The 27771-nt window shown below is 45.6% G+C and overlaps 1 protein-coding gene across 4 annotated transcripts in view; it reads right to left on the bottom strand.

Annotated features, from left to right (window-relative positions):
- rarga (retinoic acid receptor gamma a) overlaps nt 1-27771 on the bottom strand; it is a 40254-nt gene that overhangs the window by 5385 nt on the left and 7098 nt on the right. For 2 of the 4 annotated variants that reach the window (XM_085144698.1, XM_085144696.1), the window contains exons 2-3: nt 21919-22271; nt 116-264 (exon numbers count right to left, since the gene is read on the bottom strand). In XM_085144698.1, coding sequence (XP_085000824.1) covers nt 116-264; nt 21919-22087 — 318 coding nt within the window. In that variant the 5' untranslated portion in view covers nt 22088-22271. Of the gene's footprint in view, nt 1-115; nt 265-12585; nt 13369-21918; nt 22272-27771 lie in introns of those variants that run through there. The other 2 variants (XM_085144697.1, XM_085144699.1) reach the window with 2 other exon arrangements.

Raw genomic sequence — 27771 nt, 5'->3', positions numbered from 1 at the left:
GTATCTCCTCCAGCCTGCCCTTTGTCCATCCCTCTTTTATCATGTGAATGCAAAATAGAGAATCAAATTGTTTTATTTCAGAAAACCCAGTGTTCAAAAGATTGGTTCTTCTCACCTTGCAGCCTTCACATGAGCTGACCCCGTAGTGGTACCCGGAGGACTTGTCCTGGCACACAAAGCAGGGCTTGTAGACTCGAGGTGGGGGAGGTGGAGACGGAGAACTGGGTACCATCTCCTCTGAGCTGTTGCTCTGGGTCTCCACCGCTGTGAACATGGAAAGAAAAGACAGTGGAGCACATGATCAGTTACTAGTCATTATCGTACAGCTATTACTAACTCTGCAAATGCCACATGTGGAGCTGTGAATACAAGCAGCAGATGTGGATAGATAACCACACTAAGATGACAAACATTTTGTCTGGACGTGGAGTGAGACGCATTTAAGTCTCAAAAGATAAATAAGATATGAACTATTAAGGAAGTGTTCCTATTTCCTGGTACCAATTATCACTAAGGAGCCAAACTCAAGGGCCCTTTGGGGATATCGCATAGAACATATTGTCATATTGTCTTCGCATATAACTCTTGTCTATGTAAAGACAATAAATAAGAGGAGAAGGGCTGTTTGACAGCTGTGAGAAAACGGCTTTTTACATCACTAAGACGTAACTGACAGCGTCTGACAGCTTCTTTGATAAGGACAGGTAACAGAGCGAGCTAATGAGTTGAGAAAAGTCAAAGCTGGCTTTTCCTCATTCCACACATCGACAACATCTCATGTGAACATCTTGCACGCACAGCACAGGCACATGACAAATGCACGCACACGCAAAGCCGGTGCAGAGCCCTGACTCTACGTCTCAAAAACTGGTGCACAGCTGTGACATCAGCGCTTACTCGAGTCACATACTCGATATGGTCCATTACACTTCATTATATTCCAAAGTGGACCCCATATAGGCTCTTTTGGAAGGTTCAAGTGTGCAGGGTATGGATTCCATACTCCCCCTGAGAAATATAAGATGCTAACCACACATGCCACAAAACCACAAACGCACACTTGCACACACACAGTTTCACCCTTGGTCACCCTCTAACTTCAACCCCCTACTCTGCATCCCCTGACACACAAACCCTATTTTTCTCTTGTTTCCTGGCCCTAAATTCCTCAGTGCAGCCCTGCCAGGTTTTAACAGAGGACTAGGCTCGTAAGTTGGCTTATAAAGGCAGTCCCATGGCTGGACTGGAGGCCCCAGCCCGGCTGGCCTGCACTTTATTGGGACTCGGTCACCTTGGGCAGCTATTCACACCACCAGCTGTAGCTCACAGCCCGTAAAAAGAGAGCGAGAGAGAAAAAAAGCCAATCATAAAATAAAAAACAGGCAGGCTCTAAAATTCTAACTTTTACTGCCCCCACCTCTCCCCAGCACCTTCAATGGAAAGCACAGAGGACTTGCCTAAACTTAACCTACAACCCCCCCACCCGACTTACTCCCCCCTCTCACACCCGAAGCAGAATCAAAAACCACCAGCCTGGCTTCTTTTACTAGAGAGAGGAGACTTCAAAAAGGAGAGAAAAAAAGAGGGCGTAAAAAGAGGAATTTGATATAAAACAGAGAAAGGGGAAGAGGAGGGGGGGGGGGAGAGGGGGAGGACAAAGTTGCTGAGGGCAAGTCTTGTTCAAGACCAAGTTGACGATTACTACGACTTCTGCTGTAGCTGCTCTGACCGGCCTGCAACTACCTCATTAATGATAGTAACAGAAATACATCAGACATTTTTTATTTGTTGCCTGCTGCCTAAACATCTGTTTTTCATCTGCATTTTTATATGCGACTCTTCAGAAATCCACAGTCCTCCTTTGAAAACCTCATTTTGCTAAAGTCAAAGATGTTTCCCATTAGTTTTTAGACCAATCCCAAAGCCAAACGCACAAATCAATCTAAAATCCGAAGTTTACGCCCCCTGAATGTTTCTGCAGCGAGTCTCATATCTCCTCGGCCAGAATGTAACAAAACGGCAGGGTCAGTGGGAGAACAGAAACCCCCCGAACGCGCCATGAACCACTGTTTATGCAATAATAACAGCAGCAAATGAGGCTCCAGACCGAGCGCTGACAACCCCTCAGAAAAGGACAAACCATATGTGGCGTCAAGTAACGAACACTGACTGACACCGTCGAAACGGATAAAGAAAGCGGGCCGAACACAGAAAGTCCATCTTGGAGAAAACCCGGGCAGCGGTGACAGACAAAATACATCAGGCTCTGTCAACACGTCGAACCTGGTTCCTGCCAGAGAACATGACTCCTGAATCCACCTCCAAGACTTCGCCCCATTCAGCCTACTCCATTCAAATCCCCTGTACCACTTACCCCAGGGCGCCACAGTCAGAGGGCCCATTCAGACAGCTACCCCGAGCCCCTTTTCTCAGTCTCTTCAACTCAGCTCATCACTGTTTAGAAAACAAAGCCCAGTGAAATGAGAGGCCCTCCTTATCAGCGCTTTGAGGCTTGGGGCACCATTTGCATGACAATCCGCTGTCTAAGGCCTGTGAGCTGATGACAGACAGATGAGAAGAGGAGTGGGGTAGGTGGTGTGGGTGCTGCTGTTGGGGGAGGAGAAGAAGAAAAAGAAAGGCAAGAAGAAGAGTTAAGTTATCAACAGTCACTGTTAGCTTCCTGCTAAGTATCAGTTTATTCTCTGATCCCGTGTTGCATTGCTGTGCACGAGTGGCGCCCAGTTGGTCCCATATACACACTCAGTGGCTACAAACTACAAACACACAGCAACGTTACACTAAAATACTGTGCAGCATTCAGCACAGCCTCGTTAGATGTGAAATATAACTGCACGCGACAGAAATAGCTGTGTAGCTGAAGGTGAATTCAACTAGGTCAATTACAGTGAATTCTAGGTCAAGTTAACCGAGCCAATCAAACTCCCTTTAGTATCAGGAGATCCAACAGAAGAGGAAAGAAAGCCAAAAATCTGAAGACTTCCTGGCAACGCCGAGGCTGCCTGCTGTTCACTCAGCTGGAAAAAGGAGTGTTTCTAATGTATGTGAGCAAACGCATGACTACGCAGCTCCTGTTTTGTGTCGCAACACACTCCTCTTAACTGAGCAGCATATGACAATCTGGCACTGTAACAAGTATTCTTTCACAATAAGCTTGCAGATTTTGTGTACGTGACCTGTTGGAGTGATGGAGGGAGCCTTGTCATGCGAGAGCAAACGCTCAGACGTATTCTTTCTGCGCTCACGGTGCATCTGTAGGATATGTGTAGCCGTTTATTTCTGTGCTTGTCCAGCATTCACGTGCAACTCCAGCCAGCGGCTCTGCTCTGTCTCTGTAGTGTATATTTCACTTGCAAATGCCCGGACGGTTTGTAACAGTGCACCACTGAATTCCAGTGTTCCCCATTAAAAACACCCCCTCCTCTATGTGTGCGACTCACTCTGTTGATGTTTTGCCTGTTAGTGCTAAACTGCAAGCACGGGCATGCGTGGCCTTTGTCTCCGCCTCTATTTTCACTAAAGATCCTGTAAAGTTGCGCCTCATGTCGAGACTTTGAGGCAGAGGGGGAGAGAGGGGCACGCAGTAGGGGACTGGGCAGAGAGTAGTGGCAGAAGGACGGCAGATTGGGAGAGGATGGTGAACAGTGGGCTGGGAGAATTGCTGGCACACTAGGTGGGGCTTTCAAGGGTGCCTTTGGCCCTCTACACCACGGCAGAGGCTACAGCGCCATAGGGTACGACTGACTGACCATCAGCACACGAATGAATCTGTAAAGAAAGAGGAAAAGAAAGTAGACCACACCCTTGCCAGTGGTGCCAGCGCATAATACTCTCCTTCTCTGTTTTGTTTTGCCCACGTCTTCCTGCTATCACTCTTGAGGCTTCTGCTACAAGGTCCCACACAACAGACCTGCTTCCTTCCTCTTTTCAGTACCAGCGTTTCCGGAGGATCTTCGTCACCAGCTTTTGTAGCCACTTCTCAGTATCCCTGACTGCTACACCTCCATACATGCGCTCTCATTTCCCATTGCTATTCTGTTCCACCTATATATAACCCATATATATATACACAAGCACTCAAAATGGCACCGGGCCATAACCGAGAGAAAGAAAGAAAGAAGTGGAGGAAAAAAACCGCTGAGAAAAATGGGAGGAATTCCTGACTGTGTTGACAGGGGAGGGGGGCACTTTCATTAAATGTGATGAGCAGTAGCAACGCCTTTCAACAGCTGTCAGAAAGCTCATCACCTGGTCTCCCACAGACTGACACACTAACACGCCTGTAACGAGGCATCGCTATATAGGAAAAGACGACGGCCAATCAGGAGACGGCGAGATTTGAAAGTAGATATTAAGAAACGCATTCCTGAAGGGAATTAAACCCATTCTCTGGGAACCAGAAGAAAGCAACGAGACAAACGTCGATGAACGTTTGTGACGCATGCCTGCGATCTGACGCCAGACCAGTATGTTGAGCAAAAGCATTTTCCCGTTTCCTCATGGCTTCTGTCAGTGCTAATGACAAAACTGTGGACTTTTGAAGAATGACACAATGTGACATGACACACAAGCTGCTGCCAAGGCACATTTTAATCTTTTTTTTACCCCTTTTTCCTTTAAAAATGAAAAAAGGCAGCAGGTGGGACAAGAATGTATCCTCGGGGCATGTTTTAAAAAGTGGAATTACCCTTGGAGTCTGGTGGTGTTCTCAAAACACCTGGTCTTCTTTACAGCACCTCATAAAGGGCCTTTTGATATTTTCTTGATGGAGTCAGCAAGCAAACATTTGGCAGCGTGCACCCCCCCCTTTTCCTGCACCACACAGCCCCGTCAACAAACACACAAGCTGCTTTCAAACAGTCTGCTGCGCCGCCTGTCCCCAATGAACCCAGCAAATAAAGTTCCCTTCAAATGTCCCAAACCAGTGCAAGAAGGTGTTAAGGAAAGGAAAAAATGAAGAAAATATAACGTCAATAAAAATATTTCAGTGGCCTTTTATGACCAGCGCTGGAAAAACTAGACAGTCAAGTGCAGATCTGTGGAAAAAATGCACCTCCTCATCCCTGCTGTGAGCTCCAGCTGACTCTTCATCTGCCCACCACAGAGGAGCACAGCTCACCTCCAGTGACTGAGGAGTGAACCCAAACCTGGCAACCCGGCACAGCGCTGGGCCATTGATCATGTCAAGAAGACGGGACAGTTCACAGGCAGGCGAGGGAGCAGAAACAGGCGCGCAGGCGAGGTGAAGAGAGAGGAGAGGAGAAAACAGTCATCGAGGGAAACCCTGAGTCTTTGATCCTCGGGTTGTTTCTCGTCCTCCCAGACTTCCTCTCACCATCTGTAGCCCTGGCTCTCACCTGCCTGTCTTTGGCAAGGCCACTAGCGCTCGTTCAATTGCTATTGCTTCCTCCCCACAACAATAGAAACCTACAAAAGTAGAAGTAGCCCGGCCGTGGCTGCAGCCTCGCTCTGTCAGAGGAAGTGAGTGGAAAGGCGGATAATGTAAACAACAACAGTAGTATTCACTCCGGCACATTGGGGAAGCACCACACACCAAAGCATGCAAACGCAAACCTCCTATTGGAAGGAACAACACGCCCACAGTTCATTTCCACTCAACATGTAAATGTCCACGCCACGCTACACAAAGCGGTTTCTCTCCCTTTTTACTTGGCGTTACTTAGGATGCAGATCACTGTTAAAAAAAATGTTAAAAATCATGCACCCAGCTTTTTAACTGATTTCTGATCTCTGCCAAATATCTTTATTTCTATATCAGTTCTTTATCTGTTTTTAAGTCACTCTTGAAAACCCACCTCTTTACCCTGACCTTTGACACCATGTGAGATGTTGGTTTTTATTTTTATTTCTTATTTTAGTTGTTTTTTGGTGATTCGATACTGTTTCATCTTGTTTTTGTTTTAATATAGGGCTGTTTTAATTTTATGTTTTATGTGTTTTATTTATTTATTTTGCTGTTTTCTGTTATTCTATTGTTTTAACTTATTTTCTGTACAGCACTTTGTTCCTGTGCTGGGTATTTTAAAGTGCTTTATAAATAAAATTGGATTGGATTGGAAATACACATTTATCGCAGCATTTTCCTCCAGACAGTCACTTGGAAGAAGTTCAGAAGGAAGAACTCAGAGAGACTAAGATCAAAACTGGCAGAGCGGTGACACAATGACTGTGGCTTCCTGACTTCTGAGTGAACAATCCATGCATAAGTAGTAACTTCTGAAGAATCTGCAGTCCCCTTCAACTGGCATAAAACCACAGAGTCCTGTAAGCTATTAAAGCCACTCTGAGAAACTTCTGCTTTGAGTGTCTCAGTGAAGCAGTGATGCATATCAGAGTTTTTCACTTTTGCTTGGCAGCAAACCGCCAACGGGTTGCCCAACTCTGTTTGGGTGGAGGCGCTCAGATCACTGATGCGACAGCCAGATTTTGAGCCACACAGTGATTCATTTCCTTCCATTACGGTCACAACAAAGTTCCACATAAGACTAATACGTGAAGTATTAAAGGTACATTTTGACATTTTGGCAATTACCACTGAACGAACACATCACTGGGAACGTAAGCAACACCCAGCCAGTCAGTTCCCTTAACAGCAGCTAACCTGAGTCGAGCGAGCATTCCTAAACCGGCGATAAATCATCCCAAACAGCCACTAATTCATTTGCTGGATTGTTTCCTGTCAAACCGGCTGTCCGTCTGTCTGTTTGGTTTTGTCTCTAGTGTTTTATGGCAAATGGGAGATGTTCTTACCGTGAGGCACAAGTTTATAAATCCAGGCGTGATAACAGGCAACTGCAAGTACCCATTCACTCACAGGTCAAGCTACGGTGGAGACATGGACATATTATCTGCTCCTGTGCAGCCACTGAAGAGCATGTGCTGCTTTTTTTGTGCTTAAGAGTGTCTCTCACGTGTCTAGGTGAGAATGCACTTCTTGTGTCAGATTTAGAGCAAAACATTGACTCTAGGGGCTCAGAGAAACAGTAAGTGTGCTAACATTACTTTAGTAACCTGGTAGTAGGTCTTTTTCTGGAGTAACCTGATTTTGAAGGAAACCTTATTTTGCAGACACTAGTTTACACTTAAATGGATTAACAGGATTAACAGGGATATTACAAGTGTGCGTGCCAAAGAGGGAACGGGGAAGCAGGAAACGCAGCACTGGAAAGGCAATACGGTGGGATGAAAGAAAAGAGGAATGCTGAAACTGTTCTTTTATCCAAAGTATAAATATCCTAAATCTGCCTAAAAACAAAGCTACAATGAATAAGTCAGAGCAGCTAACAGGCAGATTATTCCTAATACTGAGAGACAAGAGGAGAGACTGTATAATGTGACGGTATTAGTTAAAAAACACAACAGAGCAGAGAAATCTGATTACTGACCAGCTGTATGTAAAGTTCTGATGATGTGAACACATTCTGCTGTTTCCTGGTTTAACCTGATTTCTTCCAGTAACCTGGTTTCACGTGCGCTCGTAAACGCACACACACAGACATCTGTTCATTTCTCCACTGGCATTCATCATCTTCTTTCTGTAAAAAGTCCCAAACTGTCAGCTAGGCTCACAATTACAGGCATGCCAGCTTCCACGCACACACACCTGTTCCTCCTTAGAGCAAAACACACCCACAAGGAACACAAACAATACAAGCTAATGCAAGTGTACACAAACGAACTCGTGCGTTTCCAGAAGGACGGTCATGTCAGTTGCACATATGCGCACTGGCAGAATTTGACTAATGTCAAAGGGAAAAACAACACCAATTTGCCTCCCTCCCCTCGGTCCTCCCCTCCTTCCACCCACTCCAGGCCAAGTCCTCATCCATCTCTCTCCACCCCTGAGCCCAGATAATAGCTGTACTACACCAGCCGCTCACCACTCCCTGCCAAACGCAGTCGGCTGCGTAAACACAACCCATTCACACATACACAGGAGGAGGACAGTTGGACTCGTCTGGGTTTCTAGACCCGACTTGGCTATACGAGGGCTCCGCTTCTTCTAACGCCGAGCCCGTAGCAACGCTCGAGCCAAGCCGTCAGTCAATAACACGCTGGTAACAGAACTGCTCGTTCCACAGCCAGCTCACACACAGCTCTGAGCTTACATGCGCACTCTTCTATGCTATAAACAAACATGCTTGTGCAGTGGTACGTCACATGCTCACCAGTGAAATAAACTCTTTCAGGTGCGTGCACTAATACAGCGCACGCACACGCACGTAAGCATGCACAGTTTGCCAAATGTCCACGCCTGGCAGGCGAAGAGCTGTTCTCAGTAAACAGCTACAATAGCAGCAGCCAGACACGGGTGTTAGGGTGGGCAGCCACAATGCCTCTGGGACCAGCAAACTATTGTGAAAGAACTCACAAAAGTCCAGATTTTAAAGTGATCCGGAGCTCAAGCAAACTGCTAGCCCAGTTGCCTCATAACAGTCACGTTTATCATGCTGCTCATCAGCTCATCACGAGTCTGCGTAACATTTCAGAGCACTCGCTCTTGTGAAATACTGTTTAAACACGACGGGCAGGAAAACAAAAACAGCCCTTTCAAGGACTCGCATTGGGTTGACGAGTTTTATTTACAGCGGTGCGACTGACGCTGCTGAGGGGCTATAAACTGCTGTTAGAGCGCCGCCAGATTCCAGCACAGGCCTGAGGAATCCAGCTTGGCACACTGTCCGTCTCTGCTTTTGACACAGCAGTCTGGGTGCCCAACAGCAGCCAAGTGGACGCGTAAACCTGAACTGTACATACATTGATGAGAGGCACCACACACACGCACAGGTCAACACTCTCTGATTTATGCATAAGTCAAACCACGCACAGGAGGGGCTCTGTGGAAAAAACTTGAAGCAACTGCTAGGATTGAATCTGTTTATTTATAGACAGCCTGCCTATTAATGGGCTCGGCTATTACTGCAGGGCTGACGGAGATCTGTGAACAAGGTGGTGTGATACTGCAGCACCAAAAATGGCTTCACCCTATTAAAATGATTTCCACAGCGTAACATAAACTATTGTAAGGTTCGAATGAACCAACAGGCCTGCGATTTTATTTAATAACTATCTCGGCTCTGATGCTATGCATTATTTATTACAAAACAAGGAATACTGCAGCTGCCTGAGCTACTGTATTATATCACACAGCACACTGTATTCGTCTACACATTAATAAATAATTTAGAGCCTATTACACTGTAGTGCAGGCCTGGATATAATGACAGTTTAGAGTGCACTTTAAATTAGATACTTTTTATAATTAAAAACCAAAAACAGACTTTTCTTTGACGCCAGTTTTTTCACATTTCTAGTTTAATGTTTTTTTTGTTTAAAAGTTAATTTCGTTGCAACCTGCTTAACGTTTTTTCCCTCCTTCATATCAATTACAACTCCTTGACCCTGGACTGGTTTATTCCTTTAAAGTTGAGCACATTGTTTTGACATCATCTTGAGAGAATCAGCGCTACAAACACATGACGTTAGTGACAGTGATTACAAGTGTAAGTATGGGTTCTTTTTACTCTCCCTCTTTCTCTCCAACACACAAACACACACGTCACCCACTAACCAACATACCACCATCTATTTCCAGCCCTGCCCCCTCAGGCATTCTAATCTTTTAATTGAATCTTTTGTAATTATAATGAAATAACTGCAGACTTCTATCAGGGAGAAAATGATCGGGCCAGAATGTGCCAGCGGTCACAGGAAGCTCTTATTTCTCTACCGCCGCTGCCGAGATCTATACCCCCCATTTCAATTAGCCCCTCAATTCACATTTGAACAGCACATTAAGGGAAAACAAAGAGGCGTGTGTGCCCGTGTGTGTGCGTGAAGGCACACATAGTGACAAATTGCTCAAGCAATCTGTTACTGTCGTGTCCAGCTCTTATATATACCGTTTGTTAGCCTTACAATCCAAAGTGTGCTCAAAAACATCGAGCTAAGAGTGTACTTTGGTGAGAGAAAAACACTTTCCCTTCTTTTGACCCTGGAGAACTGCTAAACGTAATTGCCTCATTCTTCTAAGCAAATGAACATTGACAGAGAGGGGATTTGTCGGCGTAGGCTGTCTCAAATGGCTTCCCTGGCAGTTGACTAATTCAGTTCTCATTGACGTACGACTAAATCAGTGTCCATTATCCTTATGTGTAGGCCAGCTCAGATGTAGTACCAGCTCTGTGGCATAAGGCACTTAAGAGCATTACACAAGCCAAGCTGGTTGAAAGAGTCTCCTTTTCAGCGAGCTGACAAGCTTACCACACATGCAGTAGATGTGACATTGGCCAGGCTGTAGCCTCTGCCTAACCTCTGACATTAAGGTCTCCCACTCCTGAACAAAACAAGAAAACTGACCACACACTTTTAAGGCTAATGGCCAACAGCAGTGACACTTATCACCGCTGAAGATTTACTGCAAAGAGAGGAGGTTGTGCTCATTTTGTGAAAGATTTAGAGCAGACAAACGTTTTCTCTTCACCTTCTCCACACAGAGAAAAACTGCTTTTGCATTTCTGGTAAACCTTGTTTGTTTTATCCTCAAATTGTAGAGAGCATTGCTAAAGAGTTGAATTCTTTTTACAAATGGTGACAACAGTGTATTATTGTATTAATCCAGGGCCAGGTGACTTGCTTTACAAACACAGTGGCTATTTTGGTGTGCGGCGTGCGTGCTTGTGCGACTGTGGCATTAAGAGCCAGACAGGTCCCTCTGTTGTGCAGCTGGGCCGGCTTAATGAGATATCAGACTCAAACATCAATTCATCAGCTTCATTGATGAGGACAATGAGAGGCAACTGCTTCAGTAAAGAGGGGCATTATGGCTCCTTGTGCAGGGATAGGACAGCTTTGTTTACAAAGGTTATTGGGCACGCTGGGTTTGAAACAGTACACCACACCAGCCACTTTGCTCTGCTCTGCTAACTTAGATCTCTCACCCTCAGGGCAGCGTCCCTTTTTTCTCCCCCTTTCCTTTTTTTTAACTTTGATTGTGTGGAACAAAGACCTGAAAGAAAAATATACTTCTGGAATCTGAGGCCGAACTTTTAAATGTGTGCATGTGTGTGAATGGGTTAAAAGGAAAGGACCATAGAGGCCTGATTGATTAAATAAACAAATCTCATCTTGTTATCATCAGGGCTCCCCCAGCTAAGCAGAGCAGGCTGGCGTGGCTGGAGTCCCCTCTGGCCTCAGCCTGCACTGACAGGGCATCTGTCTTCATTAAAGCTCAGCCAGTGTGCATGACGGCCACTGAAATGCTGGTGTCTTCACGATTAATGAAGACAGATGACCCCCCCACCCACCCCCCCGAGGAAGTAAAAAGGCACAAAAAAGAAGGGAGGACGAGCAAACGGAAAAGCATGACAAAAAAATCGAAAACACTTTCAAGCAGCTCTGAAAAATCGAGAGCAAAGTTAAGCTGCTTATCTGATCGCTGCGGCTCCTCTTATATTCTTGATTGTTTTTCCACTGTCACATCTGGCTTGGCTCCCTCCACACTTCTCCCACCATACCATGCATGCACACCCCACACCCCCCACTCCTTTCCACTCTCACACACTCTCTCACAGCAGTAGCAGCCCCCTGGAAGTAGATGAAAATGGACCCCAGTTGTTGTTAGAGTCGGAGCCTTTCTGAAGTCAACGGCAGAAGAAGGGAGAGGAGGGGGGAAATGAAGTGGATAGATGCAACGAGCAAAAGAGAGAAGAGAACGTTGGCCAGAATATATCTCTGCTTTCTTGAGATTTGTATGTATTATTATTTATTCATACATTTATCTGCTAAATAATTAATCCGCTTACTAATTCATGGCTGTTTGGCTCTGGAGGAATATCATAATCCATCTAGTATCCAGCAGCATAAACAAACCTCTGACCTATGAAGACTGCAGCAGGCCCAGCAAACTTATTATTAACTAACTGTATTATTAAAAACAGGAAACATTTGTCATTAACTTTTCATGTGAATTCATCAGACACCTCGCTTCTAGTGTTAAACTCACGCTGCGAATAGACAATAAAGCAGACAGAGTACATCTGACACGTCACTGTCGTCTCTTCCTGTCACTCACCAAAACCTTTTCCTTCTCTAGTATGCAGCACCTGGCAAGGTCAAACCCCAGGTGGCAAAGATTGTTACTGAAACTTGACTCTGTGGGCTCAAACTCACAAACGTCACCACACAGATGAATACACACAAGCATGTTTTTTAAAAGCCAACACACAGTGCATATAATATCATAGCAGAGAATTTTTTTCAGATGGCTGAGCAGCTCAAACTGGCTGTGGGCTAGGAGAGGAGAGGAGAGGAGAGGAGAGGAGAGGAGAGGAGAGGAGAGGAGAGGAGAGGAGAGGAGAGGATTGTCTCTGCCTTTTCCTGTGTTGCTCTGTAGCCCCTGACAGCAGCCCCCTTGGCCGAGCCCTGAGGGGTAAACAAGCCAGCAATGAGAAAATGAAGGAAGGAGTGACCGAAAGAAAAGGAGAGGGAGAAGAGAGGGGGAAGCGTGATTGTGTCGTAGAAGAATCCAAACAGGATGCCACTTACATTGAACACTGGCAGTGCTCGTCCAAGCAAAGGGGTCCAACCCGGCAAAAAAGGGGTTCGCTTTCCGCAGCATGCATGCACCACGGCTGGTGACATCATAGAGCTGACGGGGGCCCATTCCCAGAGCCTCCATACAGTCGAACATGGTACCCCCCCACCCTCTGCAAAAATCAGTGAGAGCCCTGAGTCCTGCCTGTGTCCTACCACTGCTCACGTCACTCACTGTAGCAGTGACAAGCGCACACAGCAGCAACAGCTATCTCGATCCACTACCTTCCTTTCCCTCCCTTCACTTATCTCGCGCTGTCACTCTCTCTCTGCTGTCTTTTCCTTCCGATGCCGGACTTTTCCTTTTTCCCTCTCAGCTGGAATGCAGATATGGTTCCTGACTGGCTGAGCTGAGCGTGACTCTCTCCTCTCCCCCCTGCCCCTGGGTGAGCTGCTCCCAGTCTGCTGTAACAGACCTAAATAACAGCCTCTCACAGCTCTCGCTGAGCCCCAGACACGGCGGAGTGAACCAACTGCTTTGGCGTGACGCTGCAAGAGGGGGTGGAGAGAAAGACGGAGAATGCCGGAGAGGGAGGGACAGAGAGAGAGAGGAACCCGGGAGGAGGAGGGGAGGTGTAAGGGGCCGTCCAGCAGAGTCTGCACTGGAGTAAGAACTGATCTGGCTGGAGGACAAAACTTTATTCCTCATTCTTCTTGTGCTTTTTTTTCTTTGTTTGTTTTTTTGAACACACGATTTTTTTGTTTTTCATATTTCAGCCCTAAATGCAAAGCGTGCCCCCACCTACCCCAACCCCACCGCCTTCCATTCAGATCTGGCTTTCTTTACATTGCACCTCCCCCAGTTCCCTGCAGTAAATAAGACCCCCTTTCCCCCTCCCTCCCTTCACTGAGCCCCCGTCTCTAATCATAACCATATTAAAGTCCAGCCACTGGCCCGGGTGTGTATGTGTGTGTCAAAAAGAGAGAGAAAGAACATTGTGCTGTGGCTGAAGCCAGAAACCAGATGCCAGGGTAAATCCCTCCCTCTTCTCTGTCTGTTTGAGGGAACAGAGGATGGGCAGTTCCCTCTGGAAGTGCTTTAACAGTGATGAATGAGGGCTGCCTTGCTCAATCCCCGCAGTGCATTTACACAGACAAATATCTCCAATATACAAACACACCATGCGCTGGACACACTTCTCACAGGTTTACTTGACCTTGTTTGTGATTTATATCGCGACGTAGAAACAGCAAAAGACGTCCAAGGAAGCAGCGTCGATCAAGTTGTTCAAGCAATGATTTTAATGCGGTAAAAAAGCCTCGTGGCAGCTGGATATTTTAGTGGTTTTAGTGTACCCTACACATTTAACCTTCATTATAACGATGGTTTTTCTGTGCACTGATTAAAAAAAACAATTCAGCTTAAAAAAAATCGCAGTGCCCTCAGAGTGGCAGTAAATCAAAGGAAATCAATGGGCAGCGTGAGGTCAATAAAAAAGCCTGACACTGGTCCTAACTGTTGCTCAGCAGAGGGATGGACTCTGGCTGGGCTAAAGCAAACAGCGTGATACAATGGGAGATATATGATAATAGAATAGCTTCAGTCTGTGAGCTCCTCACATTCATCTCCCCCTGTCAAAGCAGCACAAGTGGTACAGCCCAGCAGGCAAAAAAGACACCATTTCCTGTCAATCTGTGCTGCTGGCTACGCTCGCCATAAACACACAGCGTCCTCCCTCCGCCCTCCCTCCCTCCTCTGTCTAACACTTCACTCTTTTTCCTGTCTCATGAAAGAAACCATGCTTTCACATTTCTGGCTGTTTTGAATGATTTTCATTACTATGTTTATTGGTTTAAAAGTGATTCCTCCAATGGAGACTTCAGGTTTATTTTCTTAAGCTGGCACACACACACACACACAGACACACCTGTGAGTTGAGATTCACACACTCAATCTCGCAAACTGACGCACGTTTAGTAATAATAATAATTTAATAATAAACAACATCAGTAGTTTTATTCATACAGCTGTCAGGTCATACAGTGAAAGCTTTATGATGCAAGAATACAACAAAAGATAAACTAGTATCTATCAGAGATGCCAACGCTGAAGTTTGTTGTTAAAAAAGGGAGGGGGCACTTTTCATTTCTCTAGCTCTCCACCCGTTTTCACAATAATTCAAAAAATGTCTTGGTCTGGATACATTTCAGATTAAATCATCACAGCCTAGAGTCACATTTTTATGATCCACAAGCATTCTTCTCACACTCGTCTTTCGTCTCCTTCCTGTTTTCTTTTCCTCGCTGCTAGTTTCATGCAGCATCCTGGAAACTAAGAACGGGCTAATCCCCCAGTGCTCAAATGTTCTATGTAACATCAGCGCGCTTTGCCAGGCCTGCTCTCTGACAAGCTGCAAAAAAAAATCTATTTCAAATATCATGTGTTCACACTCTTTTGTTTTTAGAGATTTACGAAGCCTATCGGGTTCCACCGGTTCTGACGTTTCTTTTCACTGTGTTTGAGGCTATAATTCAGACCACTAACTCCAGGTTCTCCACTTATTGGCAGACTACACTGTGAGCTGTGAGCCTTCCAGGGCTTCAGAGGGTTTGCTGAGTGAGTTTAGACATCTAATCTACACATACTCCATACTGCTGCTGACCCAGGCTGGTCCCTGCCTCCCCTTCTCTCCCCTCCCTCCTTCCCTTCCTTCCCCAGCCAGAGAGGCTGAACTCTGGAAGAAACCCCCACTGGGCCACTAACTTTCCCCCAAACTTATCCTGCCCTCCCTTCTTCTCTCCCTCACTCACTGGCTCACAAGTCTCTCCATCTCTCTCCATAATACTCCTCCCCCCCTTCTCCAAATACTCTCCCCATTTCATCAAGTTCCCTATGGCCACTTTTTCCTGACTGCGTGATTTGTTTTAGTTGACAAAGTTTCTGCTTTTGTTTCTGCTTTTGGAAATGGTTCATTTTCAGTGGCTGCCAACTCACTGGCCACTCCGTGTTGACGTCTGCTTTCAATCACGTTTCATTTGAGCGATTAGAACAAATCTGAGCACACGTTTAAAATGTTGAAATAGGTTTTGTTTTTTAATCACGATTTTATGTGTGTCTCGCGATTTTATCCAGTCAGCTGGATCTGGTCTGCTTGCTGCTCCACATGTGCTGGAACCCAGTCAGGCTTTACTACTGTCTGACACTCTGATGCCAATTACAGATAAGACGTATACAACACATTGTTGCCACTTCCTCTGTATACAGTCATTCAGGTTCTAGCCCAGCAGTCAACAACGCAATTGTGTGTGAGGTAATAAAGATGGAGGCCTTTGCACTAAACGCAACAGAGTCATTTTGAAAGGAATGTAAAGCTTTTCCATTTCTGATGTGGGCATGTGTGCAGCGTGCGGACATGCTGAAACAGATTGCTGGTGATGATGGAGACACTGAACACCAGCCCAGGAAGCCGTCCCACCACAGCCAGATTCAGGTTACGCAGAACACGCACACTTAAAAGTGCACACATCCCATTAAAGCTTGTTCAGTAAGCAGAGCAGAGTTTCTTTTCTAAACTAAAAAAGTAACTTCTTATTTATGCGATGCTGTGTTTTTGTTCAGTCAAAGCTCTGACACATGCTAACGTCTTACACTCTTGGCCATCTTTCTGCAAAGTCTTTGTCACATTTTCTCCCTCCTTCTTTCTCTCGCTCCTTCTGCACTGTCATGATGTTTTCTTGTGAGAAAAAATGAGATTCGGCCAAAAATGCAAACCCCCGTCTTGTTTTCGTGGGCACGTCCTGGACCTGTGTGCCCTCCCACGTCTTCAGAGAAGCCAGCCTTCCTCTCTCGCCATTGCGCAATTTTCATCCTGCACGTGCTCACAAACACTGTTTGAAAACAGCACCCTCCCACTTTTGATAGTAGCATGTTTATCTTCATCTGTCATCATGTTAGAGCTGTAGTACTTTGTGGTCCCTCAGTTATTGGCAACCTTTGCTGACTTTTCAGATACACACACACACACACACACACACACATTTAAGTCATGCAAAGTTGCAGAAAGTTTCCAGCACTTAGGGCAATCTGGCTCCCACTTGCAGTGTGGGATAATGAGAGGAAATCCAAGGTAAAGGCAGAGGAGAAAAGAGGGAACCGAGCGAGAGAACTCTGAAGTGCATAAGCCAGCGGGGTTTAGGTGGAGATCATCATGGAGCAGCAGATATTCTACTTACTATCATTTTCTACAGTGTTGTTGCAGACCTATGCTCCACCAGCAGTCTACAGAATCAGGGCTAGCGTTAGTGAAAAAATAATAAGTGCAACTGATTGCCAAAAAGGAGTGGAGCACCTTAGAGAGCTGTCATTTGAGGCCTGTGATCGCCTAGAGAGATAAAAGCAGGGATGTCAGACAATGCAGAGTTGTTTATTACAGCCAAGTAGACTCCAGTCTCACTGACAGATGAAGGACAAAGCCAAACATGCTGTCATCGCACACAAGTATAGTCCAAAATGGTCCAGTGCTTGCATCGCTAATTTGCTATGAAGATCATGGTCACAGGAGCAGAGATGCCAGCGAGCAAACAGCTATATGAGAGCTTTGTTTGTTTAGGCGTTGACACTCACGGCATTGAGTAGCAGAGTCGGAAATAAGAAGAGCTAATAATGACTTAGTGTGATGATCAAGCACAAGAGAAATTATTTTTGTTATTATTAGTAGTAGAAGCAGAAATTTAGTATTATTAGTTTTTCCTTTCCACTGTTGCAAAGTACTTACTCGTACGGGGTCATCTGATTGTTCAGATTTTCACTCTATTACTAACAATATAAAGTTCATCTTTCACAATTCAGAAGCTGCAGCCAAACTAAGATTATTGTCTTTGGCAAATGAGTGTCTACATCCATCCACCTGCTCGCTTTCAATGACCTAAATGATCTGGTATGTATTTCTTGCATGGTTTTCATTTGGTCTTTTTGAAGAAACACAATTTATGGGAATTTGTCTGGATCCACTCAAAGGAAAGATCACGGCAAATGAATACAAACTTGAGTTTTTATCCTACGAAGAAACATGTCAATGCCGATGAGAATGGATTCTTCCAGAGCGACAATGGTCAAGCACAGGGGGTGGGCGTGGGGAGCCGCAGAATGGTTTCATGTGGATGAAAATGATGTGAATCATATGCTGTAGTCTTCAACCCAATATAACATCTAACTTGTGACCAAGCTGATAAAACACCACGATCTAATCATGTGTGTATGTTTAAGAGAGGTGCATCATCCTTCCTGTCGAATACAAGCAAAATCAATGCAAAGCTGCACTGAAGCCGTTATGGTGATATGTCGTGGCCTAAGCTGTTGAGCCTTACTAATGAGGAGATTTTGTGTTGTGTTTTTCCCTTTAAACCGACACCCAACATAGCAAAAAATGTAATTTATTTATAGCTGTTCAAACAATGAGAAACACAGATGAGTGTTTGGTTTTCCTGTGTGTGTAGGGAAATATGTACCTACAAGGAAGTATTGGGTTGCAGGGCTGCAATCATCATTTTCATATCCATACATAGATCACTTCATGTTTTTTCTCTGCCCGTTGCTTTTATCAGATATGTAGTATGCCCACATTAGCATGCGCATGTGCACAGAGGCAAATCCTACTAATCCTCCTCTACACCACCAAGGCTAGGCTTAAACCCAGCACTTCAACCTTGTGAAAATAAATAGAGATTCAATGTGCCGTTTGTGCTCTGCTTCACCTCCAGTGGAGAAAGCTTCCCTCCGCTAGCTGACATCGTTCCCTTGTCCCTCGCCTCCATTTAAAGCTTTGCTTTGACGTTCCCTGCCGCACCACATTTCCCACCAAAATGGCTCCTTTACGCAACTCCCTTAGCTCCCTAAGCCAACATGACCTCCTTATGTTGTTTCTGTGTGTGTGTGTGTGTGTAAGTATGCAAAGAGTGTTTTTAATTATGTCACTCTGCGTGTTTTTTTTTTCTTTTTTGTTTTGCTGGAATATTTTGGCCTTTTTCACAACCTGCCTAACTAGATGTTTTGTGTTGAACTGCATATGTGTGCGTGTGTGCAACCGCAGATCCATGCATATGTTCTACACTGCTTGTATGCTAATGCTGGTGCACGAGTCCATCATGTCTGACAGACACTTTAAACGAACTGCTATTGCCCTTCTCTCCACCAGAGGCACAAAAGAGCAAAGTGAGGCAGCTTTTACACAGGTTTCAACACGCTATTCATTCCATTCTATTATTACAGTGCTTTTGATTTCATCCCACTGTGATGCAGCTCACAGCTGGGCCTTTCGTGGCTTTTCTGTATTCATCACTCAGCATAACCCTACAAATTATGGTATGAATGGAAAGTTTGAGCCCAGCAAAGGACTTTAGATTTTTCGGCCAGGCCATGTGGGCTGAAGGAAATGACCTACTAGCTTTTCAAAACATCCCCACGGCTGAGTTTGAGGCCAGCGCTCTGGCCCTGATTGGAGAAAGCTTAGCGAGGTGTTTCAGGGCTCAGTGACGATGTTATCACATAATAAGTGGCCTTAATGGGCTTCCAACTGTTTGTTTGAAAGGCTCCCGTAATGACAGGGATCAACTGATAACAGCCTCAGCAACACGCTGCAGAGAGCCATCAGACCTTCTCACAGATGAACAAACGCCATCGCACGCTTATTCAGATATGAGCAGCTACAGTGGGAGTCTGCAGCACACCCAGGTTGAAGAGAGGCGCTGAGGTTTTCTGGATAAATCTGGATCTGGATTTATGCATTAAGCAAAAAGAAAAGCTTACCATGCGGACATGTGCAAACACAGTCGGCCCACCCCTTCCCATCCCTCTTCTGTCTCTTCCCACCTCCTTGCAAAACAGGTATTTCCAAGAACTCTGGTGCCAAGACAGAGCACCGCCACGGGAGGTGCTCTGGCAGGTCAGCACAGCGTGCACATCGAAACAAAAGGTAGGTGTCACCCAGGGTACCTTTCTTACAACAATTACGCAAAAAACTCTGAAGTTGTGCAAGCATGACACACACACACAAAGATAGACGGTGAAATTTCCACAGTGCTACTCCCTTTATGTGAAAGGTATTTTCTCAGTCTGGCCTACAGACAAGCCTGACAACAATGAGCAGGACTGTTAAGTCAACTCCTGAAGAAGGAGAAGGAGAAGAAAAACAGGGCCTGGGGAATGTCCAAACCGAGGCCCTTTGTCTTCCCCACTAACATTTAAGAGAGCGGGGAATGAGACTGCTGTCAGCAAAATGACTTGTAACATTCCTTGTCAAGGGATACACCAATAGGATGTTTTAAAAGCAGATAAAAAAAGAAACAACAGAGAGTTTTCCACTGAGCTGCCAGCATTTAAACTGAACTAAGATGTATTTTTGTACAGTGAGACGCAGAATTAGTCCAGCAGGCAATTATTTTATTATTCAACTGACAGGCATTTATTTGACATTCGAGCAAAAGCTGCAGCTCGTAATGTAAACATAATGAAATAGTCAATTGTGACAGTAAACACCATTCGACCAATATAGAGACACTTAAAAAAACACGTCAGTCTCGACAAATTGAAGCTAACTGTCTCTGTGATCCTGACTTGATCTTTGTCCCCAGCTTTTCTCGCACTCTGACCCGAAGCTTCAACCAAATAACTGCAGGCCTTAACCCCTGCGAACGATACTGCTGCCAGCGTGGATGTGTCAGCACAAGCAGTCGTGTATGAAGCCCCGGTGCATGTGGTTGCCTGCGTCTGTTTGTGCTTTGATACTTGTTTTTGTTTTAAGTCATGCCAGCATAAAAACCATGAAGAATCCATCTGTCAGCGTGGTGGGATTTCATTCTGCGTCAGGGGTATGTTTCTAGTTTTTAGATGAAAGAACTGCTGTGTGTGTGTGTGTGTGTGTGTGTGTGTGTGTGTGTGTGTGTGTGTGTGGCTTCATGAGACAGAACCAGACAGAGAGCAAGAGAAACTGAGAGGGAAGAGTGTTTGCCTGTGTGTATATATATGTGTGTGTTTTTTTGCTGGGTGTGTTCTTGGATTCCACCTCACCAGGACATTACCCCCAGGTGCTCTCTCTCTCTCTCTCTCTGGTTCTGTGAAAATACCTCGAGGATTAGGTGGGCAGCGGCAGCGAGAAGCAAGAGAGGGGGTGAGGTAGTGATTGACGGCTGAAAGGCTGGAGAGGTGCTCAGGCATGCTGCGGTGGTGCTGGGGGGGAGTAGGGGGCTGCACACACAGGCAGGCTCCGCGCTCAGCTGTTGCCACCCACACCCATTATTACTCCTCTACTACCACACCACCACCACCACCTGCCGCCCCTTTAACACTGCACCCAGATCAGATTTCAAATAACTCCTGCTTACCTTTACCTCATGGCTTAACCTCAACAAAAGTGCTCATTCTTTTCTCTCTCGCTCTCCTCTGGCATTATTATCATCAGTGAATTACACCGCAGTGGTTCCACACAAGGATCCTCCCTGACCTAGAATCCTGTTGCTGATTAGTGGTTTTGAGACGAGCAGGTGTTTTGAACAACGAGAAATGTACGTCAGCGCCGTGCGTTTCATCTTGTTAGTTTTTGCACAACAGAAAAAGACTCTTGCCAACAATCTCCTCTTTGTGCTCTGTTCTCTATACATCGTCCCCGTCTCAGCGCTTCAGAGTGTAACAGTGCCCCCTATGGTCAAGCGTAGAAGTGCACAGTTGACAGGGAAACGCTGCTGTGCATCAAGTCCAGTGTCTCGCTCACCTTTCATTTTAATTATACGATCAGTCACCCCTGTCCAAGTCAAATGTTTGAACTGTATTAGTTCTCATTTTTTAACCATTTTGATGCTCAGCACTCATCACTTAATACATAATTCAATGTGTTTTGTCTATAATTACAGACTTGTGCATTATCTGCCTCACAAAAGCTCTGTGAGAGGTCCAAGCACGCGCACGGATACACGCACGCATCGTGAAGCCAGAGCCAGAGCTTGCGGTCATAACCACACCAGCTACAAGCATAAAGCATATAAGGAAACCACAGGAGCAAAGTAATCATTGTACTGATGAAAGTAGACTTTTTCCTCATGGTCTCTTTGGGGGATTTTTTTCGACCGCTGCTCCTATATCGCAAACAGACGCTAAAGTTTTCCATTTCCACAAAATTACACATAATGTAGTGCAATTTAAATTAAGCCATATTTCCCCTTTTCCAGGAGATGGTGTTTAATGCGACCTGACTAAAACTAAAGCAATGGCCGTGTGCATACTTGGAACTGAGATGGCAAATGAGAGGAAAGGCAAGTCAAGCACAAACACACAGAGTAATGAAAATGACTTACAGAGAGCAGCCATCTCTTTGGGCAGGTCGGCCCCAAATCTCCCAAACAGGCTGCTGTTGGCCAGCAGGTCGAAGGGGGAGTGGCTTCTCATGGAGTTGAAGGGAAAGGGGTACACAGCAGGTGGGAAGCCGGTCATGTGACCCACCTGCTGTTCCCTGTTTGTAGCCATGGCGACGGATCACCCAGGGTCCACAGCAGGCGGCTGGCTGGAGGTAACGGCTCTTTCGACACCTGGCTGAGATGTGCGTCCGTCGAAGAGTCTTAAGACGTGGAGGACGTACGGGCGACAGGCGGCCTCGGAGGTACTGAAGGATAGGTGGACTCCACTTTAGAAGAGTCCTGCTGTCTCTTGTCTGCAGATGAGAGGATAACAGTAAATTATTTCCTATTAATTGAATCCCACATAAAATATAAGAATAAGTGCTTTTGATTGCCACGAACACGATGATACGATTAGTGTTTCGTTTGATGCTGAGATCTGCTCTAGATTCAACAAACAGGATTCACCTCACATCAACTCTGATTCCATCTGGGTCGGATAACGGTTCATCCACAGTTTTAATACGAGAAGGATGTGTAAACTTCATACCAACAGGTATGAGCGAATGGGAAGGAAAGAGGAAGTGAGGAAGGACGAGATGGCGAGAACCATAACAGATAGAGCCGGGAGAGAAAAAGAACGAGCAGGCTCGGAGAGGGAAAAGCCAGAAAGAGAAGGAAAAAACTGGGACTGGGTGAGGGGAAAAGAAAATAAGAAAGAAGTTTGGAAAAAGTTATAACAGTGAAGAGTGGGAAGGAAGGAGGGAGGAGGAAAGGAGAGGGGGAGAGAGAGAGGGAGCTCTTGTACAGTTTTGAAGAGCTTCCAGACTTCTGCAGTGATTCCAGGCTATACCATATGATTTAAATCACCAGAACTCTATTATAAAGAGCTCCTCTGTTCCTGCTGCCAGCCTAGCACAGCAGCCTGCCTCTTTGCCTCTTTCCCCCAGGACCAGGGGCCCAGACACGGGGTCCAGAGCATGAAGAAGGGAGGAGGGGGGGTCGATGAGTAGGGAAAATGAGATCCACTGATTGCTAACTGCTGCTGTCACTTCCAACTATCTTCTCTTGAGGTCAGGCTCCCATCCCACAGAGTCGTTTTGGCTGTAGCCTCCTGCAGCCTTCTCGTCACTTTGACACCCCACAGTGGGCATAGACAAGTCAGGCTCAAGTGCAGACAAGGCTGCAGTTATGCCCCTCTGTCGACTCTCAATACAAAAAAAAAGGGGGGGGGGGGAATATAAAAGAGGCCTCCCATTTTCTTTTTCATGTTTTCCTTTTGCTTGTGCTTCCTTAGTGTGATTTCATGAGTGGGTGGTGTGATCAGCTCGTTTTTTATATGTGGCTTTGAAAAAGAGCAGAGCCAAGGAATTTGGAACTGCTGTGGCTTGTGAATCTGGGAGAAAAGACAGGGAAAAAATCCTGGTAATGAATTCGGCATAAACAAAGAAATGGAGGGGTGGGGTGGTGGTGGGGGTGGAAAGATCTAAGGCTAAACCAGTGAACTGCTGAACTGAGCGAAAAAGCTCAGTGGAACAGTGACAGGGTCTGGGCACACGGGGGCACTAAGAGGTGGCGCCATGCCCGGGAAAGAAGAAGGGAGAGCTTTCCAAGAAGCACACATATGCGCCGCACACGCAATCAAGCACTCGAAAACTCCACACATCACATGTGTGAGAGCATCCCCTAACGCACGCACACATATGAACGCACACACACCTCTCACCCCGTGCCTTTTTCCAGCGCTCTGGCTCCCTCCCTGCCTCGCTTTCTGGCTCTTTCTCTTTCAACAGAGCCAGTTAATTACACCCTACTGCTGCAGGCAGCTTCAAACCACCACTAATTTAGAGTTCCATTACAGTAAACTGTTCCACATGTGCATCCAGGGCCCAGGCAGGCTCGGGTGGCCACGTTTCAGGAAGGAGCAGCCACGGATAGGCACCCACCCCCATCCTGCCAACACAGCCATACTGCCATCTTTCTTCTTCTTTCTCTCTGTTTTACGTCTTTACTTTTTCCAGTATATTTCTCCTCCAACCTACCTTGGACTCCACCCCACCCCTTCCACTTCTGACCCGCCCTACACCTCTTCTACATAATCATATCCTTATACCCAGTCTTATCCTCTGTGCCCCATCCCTCCATCCTTCCACTGCTTATACAACTTGTACCATGACCCTGCGTAGCGATTCCACTGTGCAGCCAAGGCGCAAAAACATTACTGGAGACATCACACGATTTCACACTGGGCCTAATGAGAGAAGAGGTACAGACTGCAAAAACAAGACTGCCAGCAACGCGTAGCCTCATAATGTGCATGTGTGTGCGGGTTATGAGTATGTACTTGGCTAGCGTTCGGGCCATTTGGAGATCTGCTTCAAGAACTCAAACCAGACCAGGCCCCATGGAGGCAGCACAATGTGTCTGCAAGAGCTGGAAGAGAGAGGAGGATAAAAGAAAAGGGTGACTGTGTGAGAAAAAGAAGACTGACAGCGGCGTTTACAAATCAGTGCGTGTGAATTATGCATTCTGACAGGAGGAAACCGTGGCATATTAATTCAGAAATTAAGTAAAAATGGGTCTGAGAGATGGTCCAGAGGCTGAATCCTACCAGAATAAACCACAGCTCCACATTCAAATATGTGTTGCAAAACAAAGGCATTAAAAAAAGAAAGAAAAAGAACTGAAGCACAGAGACGCAGCCTTTAAAATAGACCCGGTAACTTTACGCTCCCTAAACACAATAATGAATTAATAAAAGAGTTGGCGCCAGAGTTTTTTAATGAGTCACATCAGCCCAGCAGCTTTTTACAGAGCCATTTATGTTTTATGTCGGGTCCTGTGGTAGGCTCACTTCGCCAGCCCGTCTGGGGCTATAAGGGGATAAGGGGAATTTGGAGTGACCTCATCCCCTGTTAGCCAGGGCCAAATGGGCATGGAGGGCCTCCCCACTTCCCCTGAGCCTGGGGGGCACACAGGAGGCAGCAGGCAGCCAGGCAAGCAACCAGGGCCAGCTATGGGTGGGTTTACGGCTGCTGCTGGGACTTTCCGTCATTGCCTCAGAGAGGTGCACTGTAGCAGTTTAAATTTGCTTTGGTTTGTTTCTGTAAATAGTGAAGTGTCAGAGCTCGCTGCAGTCCATCACGTTAGACTAAAGTCAGCGGTTACACTTGAGATAATCCAATGATTTTCATGTAGCAAATGAAGTGGGATCAATCAACCTGGCAATATGGAGACAATGCAACAAGATCAGGCATGCTGGCAGAGAAGGAGATTTTCTTGTTTGCTGAGGAGTTTTGCGGAGGAGACGGAGCAAAATGAAAAATCAAGGAAGAGTTAAAAAGACAGAGAGAGAGAGAGAGAGAGAGAGAGACAACAGTTCCCACAGATTGAATGTCTGTCAGACAAAGGGTATCAAATCCTCTGTGAGCACAACAACAATTGTGCCTTAACTGTTGTGACAGAGCCCCTCAGGCAATAAGAACTGCAGTCAAACATAACAAATAAATCACGGCATCGCAGGAAGCGCTGCACCACACTACCGAGCGAGGCAGCTGTTTTTTTAAACCCTGCAAAAGAAACCACAGGTGATTACTCGGCATACGCGAGCAGAGCTCTGGATGCCGTGACTTTCCTGGTTTGTTTACCGGTTGAGGTTCTTATTCCAGTCAGTGAGAACACAGACGAATATTCATGTAAGAATTTTATATTCGTACGGCTATAAAGGCACTTTTTTCCCCCACTCTTACCACACTGACACAGAGACCTCTCTTTGTTTCATTTCTCCAGAAACTGAGCGAGTTCGCAGGTTTTTTGTCGAGCTTTTGAGCAGAGGGTCAACATATACATGTTTCTGTGAGGTAAAATCCTATCCTGTGCAGAGCAGAAACCCAGCGCCTTTACCAGAAGTTCTGAATTGTACATTTACAGCCTCAAGATAAATGAGCTGTGCCATCTATCCTGGCAGGGGAAAACATCCTCTCACTCTTTTTCCACTTCTGACTTGCCCACTCCTGTCAGTTTTTTGACAGAAAACTGTGCATGCCTTCCAGGCACTGTCTTTAAACTGCTGACATCACAAAGTGAGTTATGTTCATTAACTCTATAAAGGAAACGATGTGTTGCAGAGAGTTATATTTTAAGTCGTTTGTACACCAAGCGGTTAAAGAATAATTTCAAAGTCCAGATGTCCAAACTGCACCAACGGACAAGTGTTTAAACAGCTCGGAGCTAAAAACACGTTTACTGTAATTTACTGCTTGATATGCCCACATCCAGCCTTCAAAAGCTGGTAATGGATTCAGAGCTGCACAGGCAAATTTAAACGCTCGTACTGAAACAGGTTCACAGGTGATCTTGTTGCAAACGTCAGCAGTACTTTACCTGAGAAAACAATAGCCGTGACGCTTTTATCTGATGCAAAGCTGACAGCTTCCACTCTTTCAACAAGTAGCTGGTTAATGGCTCCAAAATGACAGACGCTCCAAACACAGTCGCATTCCATCACCTGGAACTTGTTTGACATCTGCCTGTTCTTGGCATCACACAAATACCATTTCCTTGAAGCAACAATGCAAAGAAGCAGCTCTGTGTAATCGTTTGTCACTTAAAAAATGGATTGTCTTTTCCTCTTTTTTTAAAAAAAAGCGCCATGACTGTCGCTGTCACCGAGTCACTAATTTAAAATATTTTTTCTGCTCTCACTCTGTCTCACTTAATCATAATGTCACATGACGATCTGAGTTGACATGTTGTGAGAAGAGCTATGGATAGAGTGAGAACACACAGTGAGACATAAAACACTTTGCGACATGATGAAGTCATCCTGACTGCTCGCCGTTTCCATGATGCGCCTCTCTCTGCGGTACACAACACAGAGACTTTTAGCAGTTGGTCAAGCAAAACAAGAAAACATGCAATGATGAGGAAAAGGGCAAGTGGCGGTGAGAAAAGTGACAAATATAGAGAGAGGAAAGAAAAAAAAGGTGAGGGAAGAAACTTTAAAATAGCAGCAGTGTGAAAGTCAAAGTCTGTGCTGCTAATATGTCTGTGTAGGAAGACGTGGTAAAGATCCACAGAGGCAACAATGGAGGTGTTTCCCTTCCTAAACACACACTGAAAACAATCCTCCCTGTATAGAGTAATGGATGGGTTTCACCACTGCTGCCTTTAGCCGCAGGACTCAAAGCAGCAGTCAGACACATGCAGGCCCAAACACACACACACACACACACACACAGCATTCAAAAGGCCGCACTTTCACACAACTTTTTTTGCCATTGGCACAAGGTCTTTTAACGAGAACTTGGGTGGAGGCTTAGATGTAAATCCTCACATCAGAATGGCACACCTGCAAAAACAGACATAGGAAATGGCGTGCAGATAGCTTCCTGGTTAATTATAGTGCGGCAGCAGAGAGCCCCTCGATTTTCCTAAACCACCTGTCTAACCCCTCCCCACCACTTCGCCTTAATTGCTAAAGAAATTCCAGAAGAAGACAGGTATCAACAACTCCCTGATTTACCACTCAAAGTCGCGTCACAAAGAAGGATTGTTAGCGGATTTTGCAACGCAGACGATTTCATGGCTCAACTGCTGCTTCAGTAATTCCACCAAAACCAAGGATTTATCAACACACAGAAACACACACAAAGACGCACACACACAGCTTCGGCATTACTAAACTTTGACGGATTTATAGGAGATAAAATATTCTTTTATTGCTGTAAACCATACTTAGAACTAAAGAAATCACCACAAGCTGTACAGGATAATAAAATGTATTATCTGCTGTGTATTAGCTTTAAAGTTATT

Source organism: Neolamprologus multifasciatus, chromosome 20 (assembly GCF_963576455.1).
Source record: "Neolamprologus multifasciatus chromosome 20, fNeoMul1.2, whole genome shotgun sequence".
Lineage (NCBI taxonomy): Eukaryota > Metazoa > Chordata > Actinopteri > Cichliformes > Cichlidae > Neolamprologus > Neolamprologus multifasciatus.
This window is presented reverse-complemented; position numbering and strand designations above follow the sequence as displayed.